Below are 24,546 nucleotides of genomic sequence, written 5' to 3' on the forward strand. Positions count from 1 at the left end.
TCCCGCCCCCCCCGCGCGCGGCGGTGTTGTGACGCGCCGTCGCGCGCTAATTAATCCGCCATTGCCTGGCTCGATCGGCGCGGCCGCCCCCACGTGGCTTTGATTGACAGCCCGCGGCGCCGCAGCCAATGGCGTGGCAGGAGCCGGCCCGCCGGCCGCCTGTGATTGGTCCGCCAGGGTGAGGCTCGGCTCGCTCCGAGGGGGCCCCCACGTGGGGTGGGGAGGCTCCGTGTGACGTGAGGGGCCGGGAGCCATTTTGTGCCTCGGATCCAGACCCCCCCCCCCCCTCCGGTTCCTCACAACGGGGCCCAACCGGACGGGGGGGGGGGGTCCCGGGGCTCAGGCTCCGGTACCGGAAGGGTCCCCCCGGATCGCTGCCCCCCCCGATCTCTGGATCCCCTCACCCCGGTTCCCCCCCCCCGTTGTTGGGTGTGCGCTGTCCCGGTGCCGGGGGGGGGGTCCGGGGTAACCCGGTACCGTGTTCCGGGGCACATCGCGGGAGGCCCGAACCGGACCCCCCCCTCCCCGCACCGCGGTGGTACCGGCCCGAGGGGGGGGGGGAGGCACCGTGAGGGGCGTGGCTTAGCAGAGGGCGCGGCCTCCCAGTGGGCGTGGCGAAGGGGGCGTGTCCTCCCTCGCTACACTGTTTCAGACACAAGCTGGTTATTGTGACGTCGCCCCCATCACCACCCAATCAGCGCCCTCCTTCCCCCGCCCCACGTGGGTCAGGCGCGTCGCTATTGGCTGATCCGGAAGGGGTTTTGTTCACCCCCCCCTCCCTCCGCTCCCCTCCCCGTTCGCCCGGGCGCTGTGGCGGCGGCGGCGGCCGTACCGCGTGCTCCGGACCGGGACCTGCGGACCCCCCCTTCGCCATCGCCCCCCCCGCACCGGCACCGCGATGGGCCCCGCACCGAGGCCCGCACGGCCCTGAACGGCACCGAACGGCACCCCCGGACCGGCAGGGGGGGGGCACCGCTCGCTCTTCGCATGCCCACGGCGGCCGGGACGTCGGATGTGTACGGCCTTCCCCCCCCCTCCTCTCTCCTCCATGGCCGTCGTGCTCCGCCGTTAGTTCCTGGCTTTGCTTCCCCCCCCCCCCCCCCCCCCAGCAGGAGCCATCCCCCATCCCCCCCCTCCCTTTTAACCGATTTTCGCTGTTTTAGGGTTATTTTTGCCCCGGGGGGGGTCCCTGCTCCGAGCTCCGCGGCCGCGCAGCGCCTCCCCGGCGGCGCGGTGCTTTGCGCGGGGGGGGGGGGAACGACGAGACGGACGGAGCCGCTTCCCCCCCCTTTCCCTTCCCCTTCCCTTCCTATTCCCATTCCCTTCCTATTCCCATTCCCTTCCCATTCCCTTCCCTTTCCCATTCCCATTCCCTTCCCTTCCTTCTCCTCCGCCCCCCGCACGGACTTTCCTCTCCTCTCTTTGTTCCAGTTCTCGGCCTCTCCGGGAGCGCTCCGTGGCCGGCGGGCACCAGCACCGGCACCAGCACCGGCAGCAGCACCGCACATAGCGAGGCTCGGCGCGGAGGGCTCCATTGACCGCGCCCCAGCCCGGCCATGTACCCCCAGGGCCGGCACCCGGTGAGCCCCGTTCCCCCCCGTACCCCGGAACCCGCCCTTACCCCGTTCCCGTTCACCCCCTTCCGGTGCTGAGCTCCCCCCCCCCCGTAGGCTCCGCACCAGCCGGGCCAACCGGGCTTCAAATTCACCGTGGCCGAGTCCTGCGACCGGATCAAGGACGAGTTCCAGTTCCTGCAGGCCCAGTATCATAGGTAAAGCCCCCCCAAAACCCGTTCCGAGACCCCCCCCACACCCCACAACCGTCGGGTCTGAACCCCTCTTTGTGCCCCCCCCACCCCGCAGCCTCAAAGTGGAGTATGATAAGCTGGCGAACGAGAAGACCGAAATGCAGCGCCATTACGTTATGGTAAGAGACTTTAATCAGATTTGGGATCAGGCTGGAAATGTCATTAGCTGCCAGCCCAGACGGGCGCTGGGGAGAAGTGGGGGGGGGCACCCCATAAACGCCTGTCCGGGACCCCCCCCACACACATCGGGGGTATCCCCAGCACCACTGGACCGGTACTGGGCACTGGAGACATGGGAAGCACCAGTATAAGTTTGCTTTTAACCCCCATTGTGCCGGTGTCTGGAGCCTGGGGGGGGGGGAGCAGTGGCTTCGGGGTCGAGGGGGTTATGGGGGGGTCCGGGTTATGCCCCCCTGCTTTGCTGTATCCCCTCTCTCTTTGCTGCACCCCTCTTGCAGCCCCCGAGCATCTGGTATGGGGGGGGTTTAGGGCACCCCAGACCCCCCCCAAGGGGAAATTGTTCCTGTTTTGTAGCTATAAACTCCTCTTTAGCCCCAATTTAGAGCTTGGGGGGCTCAAAGTGGGAGCCAGCCCCTTGTATTGGGGTGTTGGTTGGGGTGTTCCCTTGCAGCGGTGGTGGGGAGCAGACCCCCCTCTTTCCCCCAGTGAGGAGCTGGGGTTCAGGCCAGGACGGGCTGTACCTGTTCTACGGGGCGCCTGCACCCAGCCCTGCTCCTCTTTGTGTGCCCGGAGTAGCTTAGGAGGAGAAAACAGGCGGCGAAAGGAGTGTCCTCCTGTGCGAGGCAGCCAGTCACCCCTAAACACGCCTTACTACAAGGTGTAATTGCCTCGGCTACCCAGGCTCCCAGCGCAGTTGTGACTGGGATGCTTTCTGGTAATGGCCTTATGCAAATCCCTTCTGGTAAATGAATTCCAGTTCTTCCTGGCGCTCATATTTTATTTATTGTGTCTTTTTCTTCATCCCCCAGTACTATGAAATGTCCTATGGGTTGAACATTGAGATGCACAAACAGGTGAGTAATCAAAGAGGGGGATCTGGGGTGGATGGAGGCATGGATTGAGGGATGGATTGAGCCCTTGTTGCCCTTTTCTTCACCTAACTCAGGCCTTGATGGCCCTAAATGGGGAATGAGTGTGGAATTGGGGCTGTGGGATCTCACACCCAGCAGGTTCTGCGAGCTGCAGGTTCCTGATGGGGGTTTCCTTTGCCAGTATTCGGGAATAGCAGAGGTTTTGAGCAGTGTGTTTATGGGGAGAGGTGGGAAGAGCCTTGTCTTGAGGTCGGTACCTGGAATAGCGTGTTCCAGGGCTTGGGAATACTGTGATCTGTGTCTCCCTCGGTGTCTGTTGTTGATGTAACGCGCCTGCTTCTAAGGTCATACCTCCGATACTCACTGTGCCATAGCGTGAGACTTAGAAGGGAATGCTCTGCAGGATAGCGATAGGAACGGTGTGTTGCTCAATGGATTTGTCTCTGCATCTGGAAAGTGAAGCAATGCTCAGGGTGGTTTTCTCAGCCTCCTCTAATGTGTAACCTGCCCGAAGGGAAAAAATAGAGAGGGCCGGAGCAGAATGTGGTGTGCTCCCTTGATAAGATTATAGTTAAAGAGCCTAAAGGCTGGGCACATGATGGTAAAACTTAAAGGAATAAAGTTATTATTGAGATTAGGCCTGATTATTTGTGCTGCTGCTGCTTACTGGTTTTAGAAGGAGTTCTAATTAAGACCTTAAGGCAGATAGAAGTTGACATCAACTTTGCCGAGCCCCATCCAGCTCCAGTGTGGTTTTGCTTTGGAGCAGCATCTTCCTTCCAAGTCAGAAGGTGTCGGGAGGCAGCTGATGAATTCCAAGCAGCATCTCTGGGATTTGGCCTCTTCTCCTCTTTCCCTTCAGCTCCTTGGGATGGAGTCACAGGGTAACAAAAATAATTACTGCTTAGTCCTCAGGTTTTGAGGAGTATCATGTTCCATGCGGATAATCCCGACTGCTTTCTCTTCCTTCCTCCTGCCTGGATGAAGGTGTCCTTGATCCACAGGCACCAGGATCCTATCCCAGCCTGGGAGAACCTCGGGCACCGTTTGCCTTGGTGCTCAGTAATGCTTCTGAATGCAGGATTATGGCCTCTGTCCCTGTGTTGCCCAGAGGGATGTGGATCCTGTGGGAATGCTGGAATACCGGCTGGCTCAGGAGAGGGAATGCCCCTTATGGACTGCCTGGTTGAGCAGCAAACACTGGAATAATGCAGCAAGATACTGAGCTGCTCCTGGTGGAAGCTTTGGAAGCCCTGGATGCTTCCGGAGATGCGTGTGATGGAAACCCCAAACCAGTGAGGGTCAGGGCTGGGCAATGAGAGCCCAGCAGAGATCCCGGCTCCATTGGTGTGTGGTGGAGCCATCCACCAACCACCCTGTCTGTGGTGTGACCACATAGTGTGGTGCTTGGCGAGGCCAAGGGTCCCTGCCTGGTTTTGGAGGGTAATGAGCATCGGGATACCCAGGGGCAGTTTTCCATAGGGATGGTGCAGGCAGAGCTGCACGATGGTGGTTCCCATGCCGATAAATCCCTGCTGGATGATTCTGGTGCTGAGCATCCCTGTGTTGTTCCCAGTGACACATGCTGTGTGCTGGGCTGATGGGGGAAGCTTGGGAAGGTGAAGCTGCCTTGTTAGTTAATGACAGCAGCGTGCATGGTGCTGCAGGGAAACAAAGCATCCCGAGCTGCTTCCATGCGGAAACAGGGCGAGAGGGATGGAGATGGGAATGCTGGGGTGGGTTCATCCCACCCCCATTGGAAACAGCATTCCCAGAGCATGGTCCTGCCTGGTTGAGGGTGGCTGGTCCTGAACAAACAAGTTTATCCGCTGACCTGTTTAGTGGTTGACTTGTGTTTATCTGCACACAATCGAGTCGACTCAAGTGCCTGAATTATTCATGCGGTGTCCTGCCCTCCAGACTTGACTGCTTGTGATTACATCTGCTCGAGACAAACAGTGATGGATACTTCATCTTTAAGCAAAAGGGGATTGTCTGTCTGTGGGCTTATATAACAGATTATCTCTTCTGCGCTGAATATTAAGTGCGTGCATATGTGGCCGCGTGTGGTTTCTCCTTCTTCCCTTTCTTCTTGTTTTGGTTCTTGTTAAGGGAAAAATGCAGCTTCATAAACAACTCCATATGAAAGGAAATATTTAGGAAGTGACTCCTGCTTTGTTGCATGGAACGCGGTGAGTGGCTCCTCGGAGCAGCCTTCCTGCTGCATGGACTGTGCTGAGCCCTCAGTCTGCTCTGCAGTGTTCCCTTTGAACCTCAGCAAAACCCCCTTTTTCCTGGAGTTTTCCTCATTGTTCCACAAGGAACTTTCATCCCTGTGTTGTTTTCGCCCAGTTCTCTGTGGATAACCTCTGGATGCAGTCGGAGTTATGATTCCAAGTTGGTTCAGTGTGGGGAAGTGGGACACATCCCTCTCCTCGGTGCTGTTGGGTTTTATGGCTGAGAACCCTCCACATGAGCACTTTGTGTTTCAAAGCACTTAGTGCTTGGAACAAACCTAACCCCCCCCCCGACACTTGCAGGGAAACACAGACCTGCTTCCTTGGTTTCCAGAATATTCCAAGAACACAATATCCTTTCTCTCAGTCTCATTAGTGAGGAGTGCCAGGTAATAATTTGCTAACTACTCCAGAAGCCAAGTCATTTGTTGGTGTGATGCTACAGGTCTCCTAAGGTAGCAGGCAAGAGCTGTCAGCCAGCTTAAGCCCTCCCTCCCCTTGGCTTTGTGAGCAGCTTTTGGGGTGCTGGGTGGGTTTTGGGGGGTCCCAAGCGAGCTCTGTCCCCCCCAGGAGCTGGTGCTAATTCTGTAATGAGGGGTTGGGGCCCTCCCCTCCATATCCCCCCCTGAATTTAATTCTCATCAGTGAAGCTCTCCACTTTGCTAATAACGATAGCAGCCACAAATAGCTTTCAACATGCCATTGACAGCCTGGTTGGAGAGAGCACTTGAAATAGTGGTAGACAGCTGAAAGTACCCATAATTGTGCGCCGGAGTGAGAACCACACTGCTCAAGGGCCTTATTTTCATGTGCTTAAAGAGACAATATCCTGGTTTCAACAAATGCTTCTGGTGCTTCACCGGTGGTGTGATTTACTCCTTGCCTTCCTCCGCCTGTCCCGGACACCCTCTGCCTGTGCTGGGGGGCTGAAGGAGGGTTGTGGTGGTCCAGAACCATCAGTGGGGGGGGTGTGTGAGGGACCGGTGGTTCTGGAGCTGGGGGCTCGTGGTGGGTGCTTCTGCTTGGGGGATGATGCTGGTGCTGCATCCCTGCATCCCATGGACCATCGGTAGCCCCATTGCTCTGGGGGTTCAGGCTTGCAATGGGAAGTCTATGGTGTGGTTTTCCAGAGGAGGAAGGGTGGAATGGGTGATGCTGCACGTTCAGCCTCATCTCCAGCCTTCATCCCACTGTAACCAAGGGCAGGCTGGAGTCTGGTCTGGTGTGGCCCAAGGTCTTTGCCGAGGCTGCACCAGAGGGGTCTGGTCCAGTGTTCTGGGTTACAAACCACATAGGTTTGAGGAGGATGTGAGTTGGATGCAGGGCACATCGAGCATCCCTGCTGCAGGCACCACGCCGGGTGCAGCTCCCTGTGCCCCTCACTGTGGCTCAGGGCCTTGGGTGCTCTGTAGGCTGCTCCTTTCAGCCCTGCTCACATAGCCTATAAGTGACAGGGTTATTTTAAGCTTGCTCCTGCCCTGTCCAGGTGTATGGATGAGGGCTGTGGGTACAACCAGCCTCCAGCTATTTATCACCATGTCCTGCTCTTGCCTCCTGCCCTCGGTGCTTTGGGTGCTGGTCACAGCTCGGGTGACAGCACTTGCAGCCTGGGGCTGTGCAGCCTGGCTCTGATTTATAACCACTGCAAATGCTTGCTCTGATTTCCATGCTCCAGAACTCTGCCTTAGAAGTGTTTCTTGCCCAGGAGCAGGTTGGATTCTGGCTGTGGGGGGGATTAGTTGGGATTTCAGCTTCTCCTGTCCCCTTGTAACAAGTGATGGGGAGCTGCTGTCAGCATCCTGCATCCAGCAACACAAGAGGGACATGGATCTGCTGCAAGGGCTGGAGCATCCCTGCTCTGGAGCCAGGCTGAGAGAGCTGGGCTGGGGCAGCCTGGACAAGAGAAGGGGAGAGCTGAGAGCAGCTCCAGTGCCTGAAGGGGCTGCAGGAAACCTGGAGAGGGGCTTGGGACAAGGCCTGTAGGGACAGGCCAAGGGAAATGGCTTGAACCTGCCCAAGAGAGGGGAGACTGAGCTGAGCTCTTAGGCAGAAGCTGTTCCCTGTGAGGGTGCTGAGGCGCTGGCACAGGGTGCCCAGAGAAGCTGTGGCTGCCCCATCCCTGGCAGTGCTCAAGGCCAGGTTGGACACAGGGGCTTGGAGCAGCTGCTCCAGTGGAAGGGGTCCCTGGATTGGAGCTGGAGGAGCTTTAAGGTCCCTTCCAGCCCAAACCATTCCATGGTTCTCTGATCCTGCTGCTCACATTGAGCATCCCAGGAGGTTCCCATGGGGGTGCCCTGTGCACCCCCCCAGTCTCACCCATGGCTCATTTGCAGCCCCTGTCTGGTCTCGGTGATGGTCCAGTGAAGATGCAGGGCGCAGGAGGGGATGCAGGGATGCAGAGGCTGGGATTGCCATGGCAACCTGCGGCCGGGAACCGAGGTTTTCCTTGGCAGGAGCAGCTCGGGGGGGCCCGGGGGGCTGCAGTGCTCAGGGCGAGGTGATGAATGAGCCCTGTCATGGGGAAGGTGCCGGCCATGAAGCCCTCCCCTGTTCCCAGTGCACTGGAGGATCCCCTTTCGCTCCCCATTAAACTTTTAATGGGGACAACTGGAGTTTAATTTGCTGGGGAATGGGAAAAGTGGAAGTGAACAAATATTGAAAGGTGATGGGATCTGTTAACAGGAAACCTCGTGGTTGTAAACATAACATTTTGGACATCCAATATCTCCTCGCTCGCTGAATCCCACGTGGGGAAGTCTCTCTTTTCACAGAGCACAAAGTTCCCCTTCAAATCCCTATTGGAAGCCTGGGCAGATGTGGATGTCAATGCAGATTTGGCTGTCTGGATGTGCTGGGTTCAGCTCAGCACCCTCCTCCCTCGGCCTGTTGGGATGCTGCTGTGTGTTCCTACACTGCTCCTGCTGTTTGCACCTTGGATAGGGATGGAATTGGTTCTAGGACCTGGGGCCTGGCAGGAAGGAGCTCGGAGGAGCATCGCACCGGGTGCTTGTCGCATCCACAATCCCATAGGCTTCATCTGGAGGAATGAATATTTAATAGCACTGCAGTCTATGTATAATCTGATCGATGCCTCGGTGCCAAAAGGGCCTTTCAAGAGGTTTACCTATCGCTCAGCAGCACCTGATGTGAGCCCCGGCCGCTTATCGGGGCTGCTTTGAGGTGGAGCAGCTGTGCCAGGGTGGTTGGTGGCTCACATAGTGCCAAACAGCTCCTGCACCCTGGGCCTGGTTTATGTGGCTGTTATCTCCCAGCCTGGTTCCACCGGTGCCAGAGCTGTTCCCGCAGGCAGGAGCATCCCGGTGGTTGGGTCCCTGCTAATCCCAATGGCTGCAGAGCCTGAATCCCAACCCCAACCACTTCCAGATGCCTGCTCCTCACTGCGGTGCCGTCCCCTGCCCTCTGCAAGGGCTAAGAAAAGCATCAGGTGTAACCCAATCACCGGCTGCCTGTGGGAAAACCATGGCCAGAAATATCCCTGTTCCCTTGGAGCTGGTGATCCCATGCGGGGGTGCTGTGGGTCCATGGGCACCGGTGCCCGTGGGGTCTCTATGGGGTGGTTCTCTCTATGGGGCGAGCCTAAGCTGGGGGAGATCAGGGCATCTTCTTGCTTATGAGCACCATAGGGTGCATTGGTTGTGCTTAGGTTGGTGTTGTGGTAAGATCCATGTGCCCAGCTCCTCAAAGCCAGGGTTGAGGCTCTGCTGGTTCTTCCCCCCCCCCTAAAGGCTGATGTTTGGGTGTTATTCCATAATGAGAACCCCTCTATGTGTCAGCTCCCATTGGGGATGCTGTGGGGCACATCCTGGGATGCAGTGGGGCTGGGGGGCTGATGGATGCAGTGCTTGGGGGGTGTCAGCAGCAGGACATGGTGAATCACTGGTGTGCCTGGTAACAGCCTCCATGGGGCAGGAATCTCCGGGTGTTTGATCCCATGCCAGGGCTCAGCTCCGGCCATTGTTGTGGTGCTGGATGCATGCGCCTGCTCCGGCCCTGTTTGCCTTGGATCCGGTGCTGTTTTCACAGCTGCCGCGGCCGGAGCAGCCGCCGTTAACTCTTGGGATGCAGGAAGCTCCATAGGGAACAAGGGGTGGGATGGTAGCTCCAGGGAAGTGCTATTCCCACTGGATGGAGACGTTGGAGGTCGTGGTGCGGCCGATGGGTGTCAATGGGTATGGGCTGAGTCTCCTGAGCGGGATGCAGGGATGGAGATTGGGACCTGAAGGGGTTTGGTTTGGGATGGGCAGAGTCGGTACCCATCGCCCTCGCTGTGGGCTCAGCACCAGTTCCATGGGTACTGTGCGCTTGCTGGGGCTGCTCCTGAAGGGATTCAGTGTCCATTATGAGTGCTGGGAATGGATGGTGAGGAGCTGACCCCAGTGGGATGTGGGGTAGTGATTCTGTGATCCAGCCCTTTGGAATGCAGAGGCTGCTCTGTGGGTGCAGAGCCATGTTAGGGCCTGGCTCCGTTTCCTTGGGGCCAGGGAAGTCCAGGCTGCGGTGACACTGCTGGGGATGCCCCATGGCAATGGGAAAGGGATCAAAGCATCCCATGAGGGGAATGGGGTCAGAGCATCCCTGGTATGGGGCCGCAGAGGGTGCACAGAGGCAGTTTCATTGCCTCTTTTGGGACCTGCTGCTTCCTCCTGTGTGGCCGGGACAGGATGGGGATGCAGGGGATGGGGATGCAGGGGCTGGGGCTGGGGAGCCTCACGCGGCTGTGGGACCCCCTCGGTGCTGACTCCGACTGTTTCTTCTTCCTCTTTCTCTTTCCAGACAGAAATTGCTAAGAGACTGAACACGATTTTAGCCCAGATCATGCCTTTTCTGTCACAAGAGGTAAGGATGCTCCCACAGCCTGCATGGGGATGCTGCTCATGGGGGTCCCCAGCAAGGCAGAGCTTGGGGGGTCCTATAAGGAGGCACAGACCCGCTCCCAAACCCATATTCTGGGGGTGCTCCATGAGAAATGGGGCTCAGATCTTGCATGTGTGTTGCAAACCCTTGGGTAGGGAGAGCTGGACCCTGAGAGGGGCTTTGTTCTGCCATCTGAGCCTGTGGGGCACAGAAGGCTGTGAGGGGCTGCTCTGACACCCTGTGATCCATGGGGTTGCTGCTATAGAAACCCTATAGAAAACAGGCCCAGAACAGGGGGTGACCATCGATGTGGGGTTGTACCCGGTGCCCCCCTGTCCAGCTGTTGACCCAGCTGTGCACCTCTGTCTGTACCCACAGCACCAACAGCAAGTCGCACAGGCTGTTGAGCGTGCCAAGCAAGTGACAATGACGGAGTTGAATGCTATCATCGGGGTACGTGGACTTCCCAATCTGCCTCTCACCGTGTGTATACCCCTTTTATTCCTATCATTTACCATAAGCAGAGGCAATCCTGCGCTCAGGCGGGTGAAAGGGCAGCTCACAGCATCCCCCCATCCCACTGCAGACCCCAAACACCAAAACTCCCCCCAAACACCAAAACTCCCCCAGTTTGGCATCAACAGAGATGGGGGATCCTCATCCCTGGGTGTTAATGCAGCCCTGGGACCCCCACCAGCCAAATTCCATGTTCTCCATGGGGTTGGGGAGCGGAGCCCTCCCGGCCCCCCTGAGCCCAGGCATGTCTCTGTGTGGGCTGTTGATGTGCAATGTGCTGTAATCTTGATGGAGTTGTTGTTGTTCCATGCACTGATTTACCCCCTCCCTTCTTACCGGGCTCTTCCTCACAGATTTGGGGTGGGTTTTATCCCCTTAAACAGTGTTTGTTGTCTCCCTCATTGATGCGATGGCCTCAGTCCTGCAGTGAACCTGCTCCCTGCCTTCAGGTGCTTGTGTTCCAGGAAACACTGATACTTCATTTCCTTTCCTTGCCCCTCTCTCTTAAGCCACAGGATCCTGTGATTCTCTGCACTCATTGCTTTTACATAAGATTCTTCTGGTTGTATGGGTAGCATTAGGTGCAGAATCCATCTCTGGGCCCCTGCACCCTTGGGGCTGAGGAAAGCTTTGCCTTTCCCTCCTGGTGGGGCTTTGGGAAGCGCATCCCATAGTGTCTGTGCATGGCGCAAGCATCACTGTGCTGCTGCCTGCATCCCCCCCAGCGAGGGGATGCTGGTGTGATGAGCTGTAAGTCACAGCCAGGAGCCCAGAGCTCCAGCAGATATTGGAATTCAATTAAGGTGAATGAGCAGGGCCCGTGACCCCCATTTCCAAGGTAATTGCTTCCTTGGATCAGAGCGAGTGTCATCCCCATCATTAAGCACCCAGCCATTCGATCCTTTGCCTGATGAACTTCCCGCAGGCAGGAGTTACGGGGAGAGCCAGGGCAGATGGGATTCACCCCTTGGTGCATGCAGCAGGTTATTGTGTCCTATGGGAAGGCAGTGCTGGAGCAGGGGGATGTGGCTCTGCTGTGTCCCCTCCATGCCCTATAGCATGGAGCTGGGGCTGCCCCATCCCTGGCAGTGCTCAAGGCCAGGTTGGACACAGGGATTGGAGCAGCTGCTCCAGTGGAAGGGGTCCCTGGGTTGGAGCTGGATCAGCTTTAAGGTCCCTTCCAACCCAACCCATTCCATGGTTCTATTTATACCCCCCCCACATCTTGGTGCAGGTGCTGCAAAGGGAATCGACACCAAATCCCTCGAACCTCTCTTGTTTTGCCCCTTTTGAGGTCAAGAACCGTTAATGTTATGCATCTAGGCCATTGTCTCAGAGCTCCTCTGCTTCAGGCTCCTGTGAAATTGAGCCCTTGATTTGCTTATAGCTCTGGAAATGATTAGACTACTTTACTAAATTTAACGCAAGTGCTGAACTTAAGTGGTGAACCATTAAATCGGTTAACAAAGGCATGAAGCATGATGTACATAATCCAATTAAAACCACTCGAGATATTCCTCCCCAGCCTTCCTCACCCATTGTAACCTCTTCATATCGTCACCCTACCTGGTTGGCACCTGCTGAGGGACCCCAGGAGGAAAACATCCCTGTGAGCATCCATCTCCATCTCCCTCCTCCTGCCTGGCCCACACTGGGATGCAGTCATGGAATGGTTTGGGTTGGAAGGGATCTGAAGGCTCCAGTTCCCATCCCCTGCCATGGACAGGGACACCTTCCATTGGAGCAGGGTACCCAGGGCTGGCTTTGCAGCACCAGGCACCCAGGGGTTTCAGCCTGGTTTGGGGTCCTGCTGGTGTAGGAGAGCCCCTATGCAGCATCCTCAGTGGGTCTCAATCAATGGGCACACTGGGGAGCTGTTGGAAGGGTCCCTGACCTGGGAATGCTGCCCCAGTCCCTGCATGTGTGTGATTCCATTGAGCAGGACCCTGCTTTGTCCCTGCCGTTGGCTGAGCCATGGGGCACCCATCCCTTGTGCAGGAAGGTTTTGGGTGGTGAAGTTTTCCTTTCCCAGGGATGGGAATAAGGGGCAGGGAGGGATGAGTGGGTTTTCCAGCAGAGAAGATGCCGACCAAGCAGCATCCCTGAAGAGCTTCACTGCATCCCTCTGTGGAGTCCCAGATGGGTTTTATCCCCCTCCATGGAGTCTCCAGGATGTGATTCCCAACGGATGTGCATCGACCTCTCCTGGGCTGACATATGGATACGGAATGCCACTGTTGGGATGGGATCTTTGCTACCCCATGGAGCTATGGGCATCCCAGCCCCAGCACCGGATGGAGGGATGAGGCTTCAAACCAGAGCTGCCCGGCGAGGAGACTTCCCATTCCCACATGGATTCTGCTCACCGGTTCCTGCCTGCCAAAGGGGAGATAAACACCTTTAACTGCTCTTTTGGGCCATGATGGATGTTGTGTCTTGTGTCTTCACTTCCATGCCCCATGCTGGAGCAGGGCTGCTCATCGACCCCTTGGATCTATTTGCTGGCAGCTTAAAAACGAGGAAGAAATGGGTTATTTCCTGCTGTGCTGGAGGGTGAGGATGCTTCCTGCTTCCCTGCTCGTGGTGGAGCTGTGCTGTCTCCTGGGTCACTGCCTTGGCATGGCCCCATCCGCATCCCTGGGCTGGAGTGTTGCTGCCTGCACCCATCACATCATTCCCACTTCTGGGCTCCTGCTGCTGCAGGGGTACTTGTCCCAGCCTGGAATGTGTTTTGCACTGCAGATGTGTCTGCTCCCTATGGAAGCTGGAGATTGCTATGGATAAAGGATGGGATCTCGGTGTGTTCCAGCCCTGTGAGGACAGGCACCACTGGAAAGCTTGCAGGAGAGGAGTGTACAATGCTGGAACCCCATCCGGAGCTGTTCCCAGGGTGATGCTCTGCCCCTGGCTTAAATGGGTGGAAACCACAGGAAACTGGGACTGTAAAGAGCCTCATTGATTTGAGCCGGAGCTGAGGTTTGGTTCTTCTCGCTTTGGTGTTGGAGGGATTGATCTTGGCACACGTGCATGTCCAGGAACCAAGGGCACCACTTCCCCATCCCAGCCAGCGAGGTCTCCTTGGATGCGCTGGTGTGAGGACACCTCCGATGGGATCCTGAGGATGCTTCCCCTCCTCTGTGGATGGAGGAGTCCAACAGGAACCAAAGAGCTGCTTCCTGAGGAGGAAATGGTTTATGCTTCTCCTATAACAGTGCTGCAGAGGCCCCATTGCCTTCTCCATTTGGCTTCTGCCCCATACAGACCCCTGCGCTGCCCAGAAGAACCTGTGCGTGGGATAATGCAGCTCCTCTGCCTGGCTTGTGGGCACTGGGGGGGCTGCTGGTGTGTTGGGGGGTCCAGCCTTGCTCGAGGGCACCAGGGAAGCTTTCTGAGTGTCAAATGGGATTCATCGCTCATGTTAAACCCCTCTTGGTGCTCTCCCCATGTGTTTTATGGGCTGTGTTGCAGTGGTTTGTGCTGTTGGGGTCACCCCTCATTTGGGGCACACAGGTGCATCCCTTTGCAGCGCTAGGGAAGATGTGCTGGAAGCTTCCTTGATGGAAGCATTGGGATTGGAGGGCCCTGTGTGTCTGGGAGCTGTTCTGGTGTATTCCTGCTGCTGTGCTTTGGGCTGAGCCGTGCTATGATGGTGTGGCTACAGCCCTGTGCTCCCTGGCTATGGGGCAGGACCAAGCCCGTTCAAACCTCCCAGGTTTTATAGGGTCACTGACTGGTTTGGGTTGGAAGGGACCTTAAAGCTCATCCAGTTCCACAGGCAGTTCCAACATGAGGTTGCTACAAGCTCTGTCCAATCTGGCCTTGAATTCCAAGCACTTTCCTGCTTTCCTTCCATCTGTGCCCCTTGGTTTGCCTCAAGCATAGGGATGTGGGTCCATGGTGTGTCCTGTCCATCCCATGGGATGCACATCCATGGGATACACAGTTCTGGATCATGGGATCCAGAACCTAGAAAGCTCCTTGCTCCGGTGGCCACTTCCACTGTGTTCGGTGGCACCAGGGAGGGGGAAATGCTGATCAGGGTGGTTGCTGGTGCATGCAGGAGGGTTGGAAACCAGCACCAGCACTGGGATGCTCCAGTCTGGATTGGTGGGGATGGAGCTGCAGGGATGCTGGCCTGGGGCTCTGTCAGTCACACTAACAAGGACAGAACATTGATTGATAGCATCTCCCATCTCAGCTTGTTTCCTCCCGTGTGTGTTTGCACCAGGAGCACAAGGGATGTGCTGCATTTCCTTCCCTCTCCCCAAAGCTGTAGTTCAGGTTTCTTCCAGCTAGGACTGAGCAGGCCATTCCCATGGCTTGGATGTGTGTGTGCTGGGATACCTGGGGCTCCTGGCTCCCCAAACCCCGGGGGCTGTCCCCATCCTGGCTGGGCTGAGGGCTGCGAAGGGGAGGATGCACCCATTGCTCAGCCTGGAGCAGCAGGGTGCAGGATGGGGCCGGTTTTTGTCTCGCCATTGAGTGCTTGATGTTCCCCTCTCTGATCTGGTCTGGGAGCTGGCACCGCAGCCAGACCCACTTTATGACTATGGGTATGGGGTTCTTTCCACTACTGAAGAGCAGAGCGAGCCTTGTCTGCAGTGATGGTGTGCATTACCCTGCGTTACCCATGACCCCAGCCTGGCCCAGGCACTGGTGCCATCCAGCAGTGTCATTGGTGTCTGTGGCAGGGATCACCCCCCATGGGGCACCCCTATCCCTCCTGCTAACAGGGCTTCTCCTTCCAGGCACCAAGGCCATCACCGGGATGCCCCTTCCCATGGCTCAATGCCCGAACCCCCCATCCCACTGCCCCTATCCCGGCTCACTGGTGCTCTCATTGCAGCAGCAGCAGCTCCAGGCCCAGCACCTCTCCCACGCCGCCCATGGGCCCCCGGTCCAGCTCCCACCGCATCCATCGGGGCTCCAGCCGCCGGGAATCCCACCGGTGACCGGCAGCAGCTCGGGGCTGCTGGCGCTCGGTGCCCTGGGCAGCCAGGCTCACCTCGCCGTCAAGGATGAGAAGAACCACCATGACCTGGACCATAGAGGTGAATGAGGGGAAGCAGGGGGGGTCTGCTCTTAGGGATGCAGCTTGGCCCAGGTGATGCTCAGTCGTTGAATCGGCCTCAGTGCTAAGGGAGGTGCTGCTGCTGTTGGGGGGTCATGGAATCTGGGAATGGTTTGGGTTGGAAGGGATGTTAAAGCTCATCCAGGTCCAACTTTCCTCACTTGCCCCTCACAGGCTTTGAGGGAGTCTTGCTGCAAGTCCTGCATCCCCATTCAGCCATGCCTTAATGGCACCGCAGCCTTCCTCCTCCTCTTCATCACTGTCAGAGACCTTTGATGGTCTGGAAATCATATAGCAGTATAATCTATATTATTAATATAAGATGACCGAGCATTGTTCACTGCAGACTTGCTGTTTCTCATTGTTGTTAGTGATAAGGCAGTCTTTTAGAGCAGAAAATGGTGCATGAGGTCAGTTGCAAACAGCAGTGTTGAAGGTGCTCGTCCAAAATCCCTCTGCCCATTAACTCATGAAGACCTAAGATCCTTCCCTTAACTATACCTTAATACACCCCTTTTCAGGGCAGTTGCCCAATGCCTCCTGAAGCTGTTGGGCTCTTTGCTGGTAGATTTGGGTGCTTTTCCTCCCCATGAAAGCCAGTGAGAAGAAAACTTGATCCAATTCCATTCATTTTCCCAGGGAGAATGGGGCTGTTTGTGGACAGAGGAATGGCTGAACCCCAACTAACCCACAGCAACAAAAAGGAAGGGTCAGGGGATGGGAATGCGGAAGCAAAGCCAAAGAGAGACCAGACAGGAGCTGAGTTAAGGCAGGAGACTGTAACCAGGAGCATCTGGGGTTGTTTTTCTGGTCTAAGGCTTATCCTAACTCGCTTTATTTCTCTGCCTTCTCTTTATTTTGGCTGCGACCTCGCCTCCAACACCGGCCTCTTCTCAAAGAGCGAGACTCAAGTGCAGTAAGTCCCATTTCCTCCTGGTTTTCCTCCCTTCCTGGTGCCTGTGGGGCTTTGTTTTCCCCATTGTTCAACAGGGCTCATGGCCCTGAGCTCAGCGATGCCTTTGCCCTGCACCCCTTGAATTCAATAGGACTAAAATGGCAAGAAACCCCCTTAGCCCAAGTGGCATCGCTGCCAGCCTGGTTATGGGATTTGGTTTAAACCTTTCTGATTGCCACAGAGCTCGGAGCTCTGGTTTCAGTTGCCTAAGCCCCATGAATGAGCGCAGTCAAGTCCTTGGGCGATTAGGAAAGCTATTTTATTCCTGATCACTCCTCTATTATCTTGGGTCATCTAATCTGCTGGGATGGGTTTGGCTATTACGCTGTGTTAAGTAGGACTTGGAAGGTCAAGCAGTTAACTAACCAGCTAAATAACCGTGGTGGAGGGCAGCGGCACTTCCAGCACCGCTCTCATTCCATGGTGTCCCTCGTGGCTTGGTGCTCATAGTGCCAATGGGGTTATTTGGGGCTCCATGGGGCTGGGGTTGGGTGCTGGGGATGCTCTCCCCATGGATAGGCTGCATCCGACCCACACAATGCTCCCATCTCGGGATGAAGCCGGCAGGACAAAGCCTGGCTGAGCTGCAGCTTTGATTCCTGCCATTGATTCCTGCAGTGATTCCTCCCATTGCCAAGCCCACAAATGGGTCTTTTGAGAGCTGGGGGCGGATGGGAGGAGAAGAGCTCTTGAAGGGGGGGAGAGGGGAATGGGGCATCATTAACCTGCTCCATCAGCGGGGATGGGAAGCTTCCCGATCCATAAAGTAAACGGTATTCCCGGCGGAGGTTTAATGTGCACCATAATCAGAGTTAGTCATTCATATTTTCCTAGCCTTGCCTGTGTAATAAAGAATATTTAGCTGCCTGGCAGCAATCCAGGGCAGGCTGAATGGATCGATGCCTCTAAATGCTTGACATGATTCCCTGGTAGCTGCGAGGGTTTTCAGCATGACTGCCCGAGAAGAAAGCCCTCGGTGTTATCCAAAGCTGCTTATTGGGTACCGAGGAGGAACATGAACTGCTTTAGTTCTTCCTTTCAGCCGGGGAAGAAAGGCAGCAGAGGGGCTGAAGGGACCTCTCTGCTTAGCAGGGGTGGTAGGGGCTGCGGTGAGACGTGGGGTGATGCTGCAGTGTCTGGTGCATGGGATGGTGGTTTGGGGCTGCCGTGTTTGATCCCAGTGTGCCAGGGGCTTTCCTTGGAATGATGGCACATCCTGGGCTTTGTTCACTTGGAATGAGCATAGGAAACCTTCCTCCCCCCCCCGGCTCTGCTGCTCATGGGATGTGGATCTTTCCAGACTGGATGCGCTGTGCTCCTCTAATGAATGGCAGGGATGAGGCTGGAGGATGCATCCACAAACTCTGTGGGTGCCAGGGCTGGGATGGAGCTTTGGTGATGCCCACGGGGGGCAGAAGATGATGGAGATGGGGCTGGTTTAGGGAAGTGCAGCTTTCCCCCTCGGTGCATCCATCAGTGGATCCCAGGAGCTGCTGCAATTGCAGGCAGCTTCCTGCCTTTTTAAACAGCAACAACAAGCTCCTCCCTTTCTTTCATGGAATCATGGAGTGGTTTGTGTTGGAAAGGACCTTAAAGCTCATCCAGTTCCAGCCACTGCCATGGGCAGGGATGCTTCCACTGGAGCAGCTGCTCCAAGCCCCATCCAACCTGCCCTTTTCCTGCTCTGCTTTTGCAGTAAATAGGCTCAGGAGCAGCCTTGCTGAAGCAGAGCATCCACATGAGCTCCAAGTGATGCTCTTTGGTATGGTGGCTCCCTGACATGGTGGCTGGGGCAGAGCCAACTGAGAGCTCTTTGTGGCACATCCTGAGCTGCTCCTTGTAAGGTCCTGTTCCTATTCCCACCTCAAAAGCTGTCTCTATCCCTGCAGAATAACTCCGTGTCCCCCTCGGAGAGCCTGAGAGCCAGCGAGAAGCATCGGAGCTCCACTGACTACAGCATCGACTCCAAGAAGCGGAAAGCAGAGGAGAAGGACAGCATGAGCCGATATGTGAGTGGCAGGGATGGGCTGGAGCACCCAGTGGCATGAGGCTTTGGGCTGGATAAAGCAGGTTTGGGGGTTATTTCCCTAATGGTGTGTGTGTGAACTGTGTTGTGCAGGGTGTAACTCACGTTGTGTTTCAGGACAGCGATGGTGACAAGAGCGATGACCTGGTGGTGGATGTCTCCAATGAGGTGAGCCATGGGGGCACTGGGGTCTGCTGCTCTCCCCACTGCACAATGGGGAGCCCCTCCAGCACCAGCTCAGTTCCTGGCTGATGATGGAGCCATATGGAGCCCATTCTGCTGCTGGGGGTGCTAATGCTTCCTCTTCTCCCCAGGACCCTGCCACCCCCCGGGTCAGCCCAGCCCATTCCCCCCCGGAGAACGGCATAGACAAAGCCCGTGGGCTCAAGAAGGGGGATGCACCCAACAGCCCAGCCTCGGTGGCCTCCTCCAGCAGCACTCCCTCCTCCAAGACCAAGGACCTGGGCCACGTACGTCCTTGGCTGTGCCGGGGGGGCCGGGATGCGGGTGCTGGTGCCTGCCCCTCATCCCTCCTGGTTCTCATCCTGTCTCCATCCAGAATGACAAATCATCGACGCCCGGGCTCAAGTCCAACACTCCGACCCCAAGGAATGATGCTCCGACCCCAGGGACGAGCAGCACCCCGGGGCTGCGGCCCATGCCTGGCAAACCGACCGGCATGGACCCTCTGGGTGGGTACCAGACCCCTCTGCTGTTGGCACAGCTTCACCCATGTCCTCCACTGGGTGCACAGTGGCTTTGGTGGGGGTGTTCAGGCTTATCTGGGACCTAATTCAGGTGCCAGCAGCTCAAGTGGTCCTTATGCCAGAGGAAGGAGATGCAGTTGTTGCGTTATCTTCTCTGGGGTGTTTGGGTTTGGATGCTGGGGGACTCCAGGGTTATCAGGGACCTAACTGAGGTCTGGATGGGGTGCAAACAACTCATAGAATCATAGAATAATTAGGGTTGGAAAGGACCTTAAGATCATGTCCCATGGGCAGGGACACCTCACCCTAAACCACATCACCCAAGGCTTCTTCCAACCTGGCCTTGAACACTGCCAGGGATGGAGCATTCACAACCTCCCTGGGCAACCCATTCCAGTGCCTCAGCACCCTAACAGGAAAGAATTTCTTCCTTATATATATATAGATATATATATATCTAAACCTCTGCTGTTTTAAGTTTCAACCCATTACCCCTTGTCCTATCACTACAGTCCCTAATGAATAGTCCCTCCCCAGCATCCCTGTAGGCCCGCTTCAGATACTGGAAGGCTGCTATGAGGTCCCTATGCCATAGGGGGGTGAGGAGGGAGTCCCACCCATTACTCCCTATGTGCTGATGTGCTCCATACCCTGTCCCCATCCCTGCACAGCCTCAGCCCTCCGGACGCCCATCTCCATTGCGGGCTCCTATGCAGCTCCCTTTGCCATGATGGGGCACCACGAGATGAACGGGTCGCTCACCAGCCCCGGTGCCTATGCGGGGCTCCATAACATCCCCCCGCAGATGAGCGCCGCGGCCGCTGCTGCCGCTGCCTATGGCCGGTCACCAATGGTGAGCTTTGGAGCCGTACGTAGCACTTTTAGCTCCTTTTCTGCTCCTGGGGGGTGTGGGGAGGGGATGGAAGGGGCTATGGGGGGGGGGGGGGGTCTCCCCTTTGTCACCTGTTAAACGGGGGTTCCTCACTGCCTGCATCCTGGGTTTGGCCAAAGGATGCTGGGGTCTGGGTGCCTGTGCCACTGTGTTGGGTTTACCCTTCCCACCCACTGAGCAGTGCTTTCCATTGCTCGTGGTGAATGCCCAGTGTGTTTTAAGGCAAAACAAGAAGGAAGATGCTGCCATTAACGCAGGGGTTGGGGGGCTTGGGAACTGCAGCATGCCCCATGCTGGTCCCTGCAGAACCCCTTGGTTCTCTGTGCAATCTGTGCCAGTGCCTCAGCACCCTCACAATCCCCAATCCTTCCCCTTTATGCCTTTATGGGGAAAACAGCAAACAGGGGAAAAGGGGGGGAGGCACCGAGGGTCCCCACACCAGCCTGGGCTTGTGGGGCAGGGGGGGGAACTGTTTGGGTACCCATCTCATGTGCATCCTCACCCACACCTGTGTGCCCTTGGCAGGTTGGCTTTGACCCACATCCACCCATGAGAGCCCCGGGGCTACCCTCGAGCCTGGCGTCCATCCCTGGAGGGAAGCCGTAAGCATCTCCTGGTCTTATGCATGGGGAGGTGGGATTCACTGCTCATTGTGCTCACCCCCCTGCTTTGCTCTCCCCATAGAGCCTACTCCTTCCATGTGAGCGCAGATGGGCAGATGCAGCCCGTGCCCTTTCCCCACGATGCTCTGGCGGGTCCTGGCATCCCACGGCACGCGCGGCAGATCAACACGCTGAGCCATGGTGAGGTGGTGTGTGCCGTCACCATCAGCAACCCCACCAGGCACGTCTACACCGGCGGCAAGGGCTGCGTGAAGATCTGGGACATCAGCCAGCCGGGCAGCAAGAGCCCCATCTCCCAGCTGGACTGCTTGGTAAGGGCATGGAGCATCCCATGGTGGGTTGCTTGTGGTACCCAAGCGCATCCTCCCTCCTTCCCCATCCCTAATGTGGTGAATCGTTCTCTGTCCCCCTCCAGAACAGGGATAACTACATCCGCTCTTGCAAGCTGCTCCCCGACGGCCGCACGCTGATCGTGGGAGGGGAGGCCAGCACCCTCACCATCTGGGACCTGGCATCACCCACGCCACGCATCAAGGCCGAGCTCACCTCCTCTGCCCCCGCCTGTTATGCCCTGGCCATCAGCCCCGATGCCAAAGTCTGCTTCTCCTGCTGCAGTGATGGCAACATTGCTGTCTGGGACCTGCACAACCAGACACTTGTCAGGTGAGCACCAGGGGTTCCTCTGCTCCATCACTGGGGGCTCCTGAATATGGTTTGGTGTGAGGACCTGGGGCATGGTAACAAGAAAGCTGTTACTAAAGTGTCAGAGCCATGGAATTGTTTGTATTGGAAGGGACCTTAAAGCTCCTCCAGCTCCAACCCCTTCCACTGGAGCAGCTGCTCCAAGCCCCTGTGTCCAACCTGGCCTTGAGCACTGCCAGGGATGGGGCAGCCACAGCTTCTCTGGGCACCCTATGCCAATGTTCCCCTTGATGACCTGTGTTGTTCTGTTGTTTGAAGGCAATTCCAAGGCCACACGGACGGTGCCAGCTGCATAGATATCTCCCATGATGGTACGAAGCTGTGGACGGGGGGGCTGGATAACACAGTGCGCTCCTGGGACCTGCGGGAAGGACGGCAGCTCCAGCAGCACGACTTCACCTCCCAGGTACACACAGGGCAATGTCCTGGTCTCATTGTGCTCCTCATGGAGACCCCCACGGATGGGTTTATTCCTCCACGGATGGGTTTATTCCTCCATGGATGGGTTTATCCCTCCATGGATGGGTTTATTCCTCCATGGATGGGTTTATCCCTCCATGGAAGCCAGGGCAGCTGCATGGCTATGGAAGGGGGCTTTTCCAGCTGGGAAAATGGTCCTCCCAGGCCACTGTTAGTATATGGTTGTCCCCACTGCTTTAGGTGTAACCCAAGAGCATTCATAGGAGCTGGCTCTTGTTTGGGCTCCTCTTTCATCACTTTCCCATCCACAGCAATACTGTTGCCATTGGGAAGCAGTGCTTGCCTAGGGATGCCCATAGGCAGTACCTCCTCCTGCAGACCCTCCCAAAGCTCTCTTCCAGAGGGGCTTGTCCCAGTGTGATTGGCATCACCTCCTGATGGGAACTGCTGGGACACAAAGGGATACAGGCAGAGCTGATGGGTACAACCCTCTGTGTGCCCCACAGATCTTCTCCCTGGGGTACTGCCCAACGGGCGAGTGGCTGGCGGTGGGCATGGAGAGCAGCAATGTGGAGGTGCTGCACCACACGAAACCAGACAAGTACCAACTGCACCTCCATGAGAGCTGTGTCCTCTCCCTCAAGTTCGCCTACTGCGGTAAGAGGCTCCGGCTACACATGGCCTTGGTGGTCCTTTGGTGGGGATGGGGTGATGCTTGGCGTGGTGATGGGGGGCTGAATGTGGGGGTATCCAGCAGGACCCATTCCGTGGATGGAGATGATCCCCATTAAATGATCACCATATAACATCATGGAATCATGGAATGGTTTGGGTTTAAGGGATGTTAAGCTCACCCAGCTGCAACAGGGATGCTTTCCACTACAGCAGCTTGCTCCAAGCCCCTGTGTCCAACCTGGCCTTGAGCACTGCCAGGGATGGGGCAGCCACAGCTTCTCTGGGCACCCTGTGCCAGCGCCTCAGCACCTTCATAGTAAAGAATTTCTTCTTCATATCCCAATTAAATCCATCCTCTTTCTCTTCCTGCACACTCCATGTGTAAGTGCTGGAATGTTGGAGCACAGAGTGGGGCTGGAGAAAAGAAAACCCTCCAGGATTTCCAGTTTTCCCCAAAATCTCCCATTTCTTACATTGAACATCCAAAAGCCTTTGAGGGCAGGGAGAGATTGGGCTGGGATCTGACTGGAATTCCATCTGCTGACACCATGTTTCCCATGCACAGGTAAATGGTTTGTGAGTACTGGAAAAGACAACCTGCTCAACGCCTGGAGGACGCCCTACGGAGCGAGCATCTTCCAGGTAGGAGGCTGCTTCCAGGGCATCGGGGTGGGCTCTCAGCATCACTTTGGGTGATGGGAAGGGGGAAACCCTTTTGAGGTGGCCAGTTTGGTACCCAGCACATGGGATGCAGTGGTACCACCAGTATGGATGCTGCTGGGTGATGCTGTGTTGCCTGGTAACCCAAACTGATGGGTGTTCATCCTTTGTCCCTTTTCCCAGTCCAAGGAATCCTCGTCCGTGCTGAGCTGTGACATTTCAGCCGATGACAAGTACATCGTCACGGGCTCTGGTGACAAGAAGGCCACAGTCTACGAGGTCATCTACTAAGGGTGGATTTCCCAGCAGGGCTGGCAGCTCCGGCACCGGCAGGGGCAGGACTCAGCGGCCGGCGGGGGGCTCGGGGGGGCATTGCCATGGGGCAGCCCCACGCTCCGGTCCGGCTCTGCCGCGGGGGCCCCGGCGTTCAATACACCCGGATTTAGTTGGAGGTCTGCGACTATGGCACACATTGAAGCCCGAAAACGGATTTCTTTTTTGGTTTGGTTTTGAGGGTTTTGGGGTTTATTTGGATTCTCCTTTTTGGTTCTCTGGTTCTCTCCGTCTGCGCTTTGGTGGCACTATAAAGGACTCCTTTTTTTATTGTGACTTTATCCTCTCGGTTCTTTTTGGTGCATCCTGCATAAGACTTGTGAAAAGTGTAAATACCGGACTAGTAAATAGCATTGGAAGGGTGGGGGACCCCTCCCGGTACACTAGTTGTGTATTTTCGTCTGCTGTAATTGTATTCCACTGATGGTTTTGGTGGTGGCAATTTTATTATTATATATATTTTTTTCTCCTCCTTTCCCCCCCCCATCCCCTTCCATTCCTGGGCCGCATCCATTGGGATGCACCTCGGCCCTGCAGCGCGGATCCAGGCTGAGCAGAGCTGTCCACTGGTGCAAGTTGTTCCTACTGTGGTCCCCGTTGTTGTTCGGTGTGTTAGTGATGGTGGGACGCTGCTGGGACCGCGGGGGACTCGGTCGCATCCTCGGCTACTGACGGGACATCAGCAACACAATCACCTTTGGGTTTTTATATATGGATTTATTCTTATTTTGGGGTTGTTTTTGGGGTTTTTTTCGTCCCCTTCTTTTTGTGCTCGTATGTTTGAAGCAAAGGGGAAGCCCAACGCTGCGGGATCGTCTGCGCAAGCCCTTCTTGGCCTTCGGACGGAAGCAATGAGGAGTGATTTCAAAGAAAGCATAGTAAAAATTCAGCTCAGGGAGCCACGAAAGATAATAGCAACTTCTGTGTTTTGTATTCAAATGAAAGTAAAGAATTAGAATTGATGATAACCTTTAAAATACAGTTTTTTTAAAAGC

General features: G+C 56.4%; 1 protein-coding gene across 7 annotated transcripts; it reads left to right on the plus strand.

The window, feature by feature from the left end:
- Positions 1–867: 867 nt before the first annotated feature.
- TLE3 (TLE family member 3, transcriptional corepressor) lies at positions 868–24,546 on the plus strand. 7 transcript variants are annotated; one of them, XM_034065909.1, is made up of 21 exons: positions 868–1,067; positions 1,432–1,580; positions 1,671–1,771; positions 1,863–1,926; positions 2,797–2,841; positions 9,891–9,953; positions 10,350–10,454; positions 15,334–15,538; positions 16,458–16,474; positions 18,403–18,522; positions 18,657–18,707; positions 18,854–19,009; positions 19,099–19,231; positions 19,918–20,114; positions 20,664–20,740; positions 20,823–21,072; positions 21,177–21,424; positions 21,722–21,869; positions 22,390–22,540; positions 23,124–23,200; positions 23,402–24,546. In XM_034065909.1, the coding sequence occupies exons 2-21, from the start codon at positions 1,557–1,559 to the stop codon at positions 23,507–23,509; spliced, it is 2,340 nt and encodes a 779-aa protein (XP_033921800.1). In that variant the 5' UTR covers positions 868–1,067; positions 1,432–1,556; the 3' UTR covers positions 23,510–24,546. The 7 variants fall into 7 exon arrangements, with proteins under 7 accessions (XP_033921800.1, XP_033921802.1, XP_033921801.1 ...); XM_034065911.1 differs by having other exon boundaries at positions 19,918–20,099; XM_034065910.1 differs by having other exon boundaries at positions 15,337–15,538.

Source organism: Melopsittacus undulatus, chromosome 9 (assembly GCF_012275295.1).
Source record: "Melopsittacus undulatus isolate bMelUnd1 chromosome 9, bMelUnd1.mat.Z, whole genome shotgun sequence".
In the NCBI taxonomy this organism is placed as follows: Eukaryota; Metazoa; Chordata; class Aves; order Psittaciformes; family Psittaculidae; genus Melopsittacus; species Melopsittacus undulatus.